This window comes from Scyliorhinus torazame, chromosome 2 (genome assembly GCF_047496885.1).
Source record: "Scyliorhinus torazame isolate Kashiwa2021f chromosome 2, sScyTor2.1, whole genome shotgun sequence".
In the NCBI taxonomy this organism is placed as follows: Eukaryota; Metazoa; Chordata; class Chondrichthyes; order Carcharhiniformes; family Scyliorhinidae; genus Scyliorhinus; species Scyliorhinus torazame.
Window position 1 is genome coordinate 261907178 of NC_092708.1, and position 5452 is coordinate 261912629.

The window sequence follows — 5452 nt, forward strand, 5'->3', positions numbered from 1 at the left end:
CTCAAACAGACCTGCCTTTATCTAAAACAGATTAACTGTTGTTTATCACAGGGCTGTTTGTTGGGAGTTTGTTTTGTGTGTGTGTTACATTACAACAGTGACAACCCTTCAAAAATACTTCATTGGCTGTGAATAAATTTCGAAGTTGTGAAATGTCACTCTGTAAGTACACGCTCTTTCTGAGAAAGGTCTTGCCAGAATTAACTCCAGCGAATTGAGGACATGGGTTAAATGTTGCTGTCTGGCGCTCCTAGCTCCCTGTACAGTTTTATCTTACACAATACCGCAAATGGTCATTCCCCCCTTATTTTGACCTGTTTAAGGGCGAAGCGGTGTCTGCTCCGTAGCCGCTGTTGCCGCTTTAAGTTGGCGGTACCCTGGTGTAGCCTCTTTAAGAGGAGGGAACTCCCTCTCTGCAGGATCACAACCAACAGTGATCGCGCTGATCTTGGGGAGAAAGGGGAGTTTGCCCGCCTGCCTTTCAGGAATGGATTTCTCAAGCCAGAGCCGGGTTATTCCCATTGGTTTGACATCACGGAATGGGATGAATGAAGTTGGACAGTTTGAAAGGGAGGGGAATCCGCGCCCTCCTCACTTCTATAAATGGGAAAAGTCAGTCAGGAACCCAGAGCGCTTCGGAGCGGAACTGTGACCGGCTCGGAGAAGGGACCGGCAGCAGAAGCAGAGGACAGTCCTTCCAACTCCGGGAAAGGCAGCTCCAGCAGGAGCCTCAGGGACAACTGGGAATCTGCAACCAAAATAGCGCAATCCCTACAGAAGGTAAAGGGGGCAACACTGGAAAAGGGACAGGAGCAACTGTGCACTGCCTGATCCTGATGTTGAAACACAGGGATTAAAGTTGGAGCAAGTTTGCGAGCAGGGCAGGAACTGGGCAACATCGTGTGAAGGCTGCAGAGGTCGGTGTGTGGAGGAAGGATTTGGCATTTGGGGAAGAGAGTGAGAGGAGCCGGGGGGAGCAGAGGCAGCTCCCCGAGGAAGTGCCTGAGCCATGGGCAGCGTGTTGGGGCTGGCTGAGGGCTGGCAGGTGCAGCCTGCCCTGCTGCTGTCCCTGCTGCTGCTGCTCTGCCTGGAGGGCTGCCGGTGGCTGCGGGGGTGCAGGAGGAGGCCGGGGAGGAGCCCCCCTGGCCCATTCGCCTGGCCGCTGGTGGGCAATGCCATGCAGCTGGGCAGCTCGCCCCACCTGACCTTCGCCCAGATGGCCCGGCGCTACGGGGACCTCTTCCAGATCCGCCTGGGGCGCCACGCCATCGTGGTGCTGAACGGAGAGGCGACCATCCGCCAGGCGCTGCTGCAGCACCGGGCGCAGTTCGCGGGCAGACCCGACTTCGCCTCCTTCCGCCTGGTGTCCGGCGGCAAGAGCATGGCCTTCGGCCGGTACAGCAGCCAGTGGCAGCGGCACCGGCGGCTCGCTCACTCCACCGTGCGCGCCTTCTCCACGGCCAACAGCCTGACCAAGAAGCTCTTCGAGCAGCACGTGAGCGGCGAGGCCCGCGACCTGGTCCAGGTCTTCCTCAGGCTGGGGGCGGCCGGCTCGCACTTCGAGCCTTCCCGCCACCTGGTGGTGGCCACGGCCAACGTGATGTGCGCCCTGTGCTTCGGCCGGCGCTACAGCCACGATGACCTGGAGTTCAGGAGGCTGCTGGGCAGGAATGACAAGTTTGGGCAGACAGTGGGCGCGGGCAGCCTGGTCGATGCCATGCCCTGGCTGCAGGCTTTCCCCAACCCGGTCAGGAGCGTCTACCAGGACTTCAAGCAGCTCAACCGCGAGTTCTTCGAGTTTGTCAAGGACAAGATCAGCCAGCACCGAGCCACCTACCAGCCGGGCACCACCAGGGACATGAGCGACGCCTTCATCGGTGTGATCGAGCACGGCGAGCTGGCGGGCGGCGGCCTGACCCAGGAGCACGTGGAGGGCTCGGTGACTGACATCCTGGGGGCCGGCCAGGACACCACGTCCACGGCCCTCAGCTGGATCCTCTTCCACCTGATCCGGTTCCCCGAGCTGCAGAGGCGGCTGCAGCAGGACATTGACAAGGTGGTGGGCCGGGACAGGCTGCCCGGCCTGCAGGACAAAGCCAGCCTGCCCTACCTGGAGGCTTTCATCTATGAGATGCTCCGGTTCACCAGCTTCGTGCCCATGACCATCCCCCATGCCACCACCGCCCATGTGGACATCAACGGCTACCACATCCCCAAGGACACGGTGGTCTTCATCAACCAGTGGTCGGTGAACCACGACCGGCACAAGTGGAGGGAGCCTGGCACCTTCCACCCGGGCAGGTTCCTCAACCCGGACGGCAGCTTAAACAGGGACCTCACCAACAGTGTGATGATCTTCTCGGTGGGCAAGCGCAGGTGCATTGGCGAGCAGCTGTCCAAGATCCAGATGTTCCTCTTCACCGCCATCCTGGTGCACCAGTGCACCTTCCAGGCCAACCCTTCGGAGCAGCTGAGCACCGACTGCTCTTACGGATTGACCATCAAGCCGGTGTCCTTCACCGTGCTGGTCAGGCTGAGGGACAGATACCGAGGCATCGTCTCCCCAGCGTGAAGGCAGAGAGAGGGAGAGGGAGACAGGGACACAGGGAGGCACTGGCCAATGAATGGCATCCAATATATCAGCAGCACATTCACCAGATCCCGCCTCTCCGCTAGGGAAACACCTTCAGCCGGGGCTCACTTTCCTTCCCAACTCTCCATAGTCACCAGGCTGGCTGCAAAGGTATTTTAAATAAATGATGCGATATTAATCAGACAATGACACTCAGAGAGAGGGAATTCTGCATTAACCTGGTAACCGCTGCCTTTAAACTAACCGGCCCTGGCATTGCCGTCCAGCCGGGGAAGCTGCTCATCCCCCAGCAACCCGGCTTCACTCTGCTTTCTGGGACACATTTCTGGCTGCAGTGTGTTTCCAGGACACTGGGAATGGATGCTGCTGCCTTTTCACAAACGGTGAAACAGTTGATTTTAAAATGATGCAGTGTGAAAGTGTGTTTCTTAAGTAACATGTTTTGTGAAACCTGTTAAATGCGAAGCGCGGATGCTACTGTTCTGCGGGACTGAGATCCTGAACTGTGATCCAATCCGGCTGCAAACGCCGCCAGTTTAAAGCATACAATTCTGCGGACAGTTTTTTTTCTGTGTAGTGTCCGCGATCTCCTTGTTCCGTCAGCTTCTGCTGGGAGTTCACTGCAGCACAGCAGAGAGGCTGCCTTCTCTGTGTGTTCCTTCTGTTTGAATTTTGGGATTGGAGGGTATTTTGGTGCCCACATTTTGCTCTGTGCTGACTGATGTTCCGGCTTGCATTCAGGCTCGACGAGGGATCCGACCAATTGCTCTTTTCAAATGAGTGCACGAATCTTTGACGCGACTGAAATACGGAATAGCTTCAGCTGTCTTCAAATGACCCTGCTCAACTGCCTGTGACAACACATTAAAATAAAGTTTTGCAATTAGCCAACTTTAACTAATGCCACTGGTCGTGGAAGGCTGGCCAGAGCTCCCGATTTCAGAATTGGTGAACGTTGCTAGTCCAGTTCTACCTGTGTGTTCCCGACCTGTACTATGGCCATCTGATAACTAGAAACTGGCACAAACATCAGCCCAGGGCCAGAAAAAATAAACAGCAGCTGTCAGCACTTCAGCCCGACCATTGCTGGATGTATATCCTGCGCGTGCATTTTATACATGTATATTACACAGTTAAAAAATATTTTATGGGATGTGGGCATCACGAATAAGGTCGGCATTTGTAACCTGTCCCTGATTGCCCTCGAACTGAGGGTAGTTAAGAGTCAACCACATTGCTGTGAATCTGGCATCACAAGTTGCCAGAGCAGGTAAATGCTGCAGATTTCCCCCACTAATCAGAAAGGTTTTTACAACAATCGATATTTGTCATGTCGCCTTCCTGAGACGAGCTTTTTGGAAAGAAAATTCCAATTAAGGGGCAAAATAGCGTGGCCAATCTACCTATCTTGCACATCTTTTTGGGTTTTGGGGGTGAGACCCATACAGACATGCGGAGAGATTCCACATGGACAGTGACCCGGGGCCGGGATCGGACCCGGGACCTCAGCACAGCAAGGCAGCAGTGCTAACCACTGCACCACCGTGCCGCCCAAGATAATATTAATATTCCGGACTTATGATTGAATTTAAATTCCATCAACTCTCGTGGTGAGATTTGGACCCATGTCCTCAGAGCATTAGTCTGTCCCTCTGGACTACTAGCGCAGTGTGCAGGCGCGTGCGTACACATATACGCAAAGAAAATGTAAACATGGAAATTGGAATAATACCAGAAAATATTGTGTGAAGCTCATCAGCACATGGAAGAGGTGTAAACCCTTCATCATAACTTCATTTCTGATCATGGACTACACCTGAAAACTGATTAGTTTTATTCCCAACTGTTGACGGGCACGCTGTGTATTCCCATCTTTTAAAAAAGTAAATTTAGAGTACCCAATTCATTTTTTCCAATTAAGGGGCAATTTGGCGTGGCCAATTCACCTACCTTGCAAATTTTTGGGTTGTGGGGATGAAACCCATGCAAACACGGGGAGAATGTGCAAACTCCACACGGACAGTGACCCAGAGCCGGGATCGAACCTGGGACCTCGGCGCCGTGAGGCAGCAGTGTTAACCACTGCACCACCGTGCTGGCCCTTGTATTCCCATCTTTGTCTAGTTTTACAAAACATACATACACACTGATATAAATGTAGACCACGTGCAAAATCACCATTTCTGTGGTATGCCTGACCCCCATTCGATGCTGTGAAGTCAATACAATGATTAAGATGTACAGATGAGCAGGGTGTGATCCTTAAGTATCTTCACACTTCCTTGCCTTCTGCAAACTTGTTAATTTGTGTTTTGTCTGCTTCACTCTGAATTTAGTTCCACTGCTTCTTAAATACTGTATCAGATTGATGTTATACACTATATATATATTACATATAATTGACTGTGACTGTTACTGTAAATTCTACTCAATGTATTCTATTAATGTACTCCCACCATGAATACTAATAACACAAATGTATTTTTATATCATGGTTTTCATGTGTCCTTTTTTTAAAGTAAGCAGAGAGGTTCCTATAGTAAATAATGGCTCTGTAAATATTTTTCTGTCATTTACTATAATCAACCACCTTCCTCCATAGTTTGGTGGGTCAGTGGTTTGATGGATCAATAGTTTTTGGTGGATCAATCATTTGATGGGGTCAAATGTTTGGTGGGTGGATAGATTGGGGCATCTGTGCTCTGCCTGCCATGGTCTAGGACAACATAGCGAGAGGGTGGATCCTTGGTGAATTGGCTGACGTCTGTTAGGTGTCTGCAAAAATCAGCCAGCCAGCATTCCTGCTTTTAATAACCACTCACTCCGTGTCCTCTGCCCACTCGTGTTGATTTACTGTGG

General features: G+C 52.2%; 1 protein-coding gene across 1 annotated transcript; it reads left to right on the forward strand.

Moving 5' to 3' along the window:
- Nucleotides 1–466: 466 nt before the first annotated feature.
- cyp1c2 (cytochrome P450, family 1, subfamily C, polypeptide 2) lies at nt 467–5080 on the forward strand. Its single transcript, XM_072486317.1, has one exon. It carries the CDS (start codon nt 1010–1012, stop codon nt 2570–2572), a length of 1563 nt encoding a protein of 520 aa, XP_072342418.1. The 5' UTR covers nt 467–1009; the 3' UTR covers nt 2573–5080.
- Nucleotides 5081–5452: the final 372 nt, after the last annotated feature.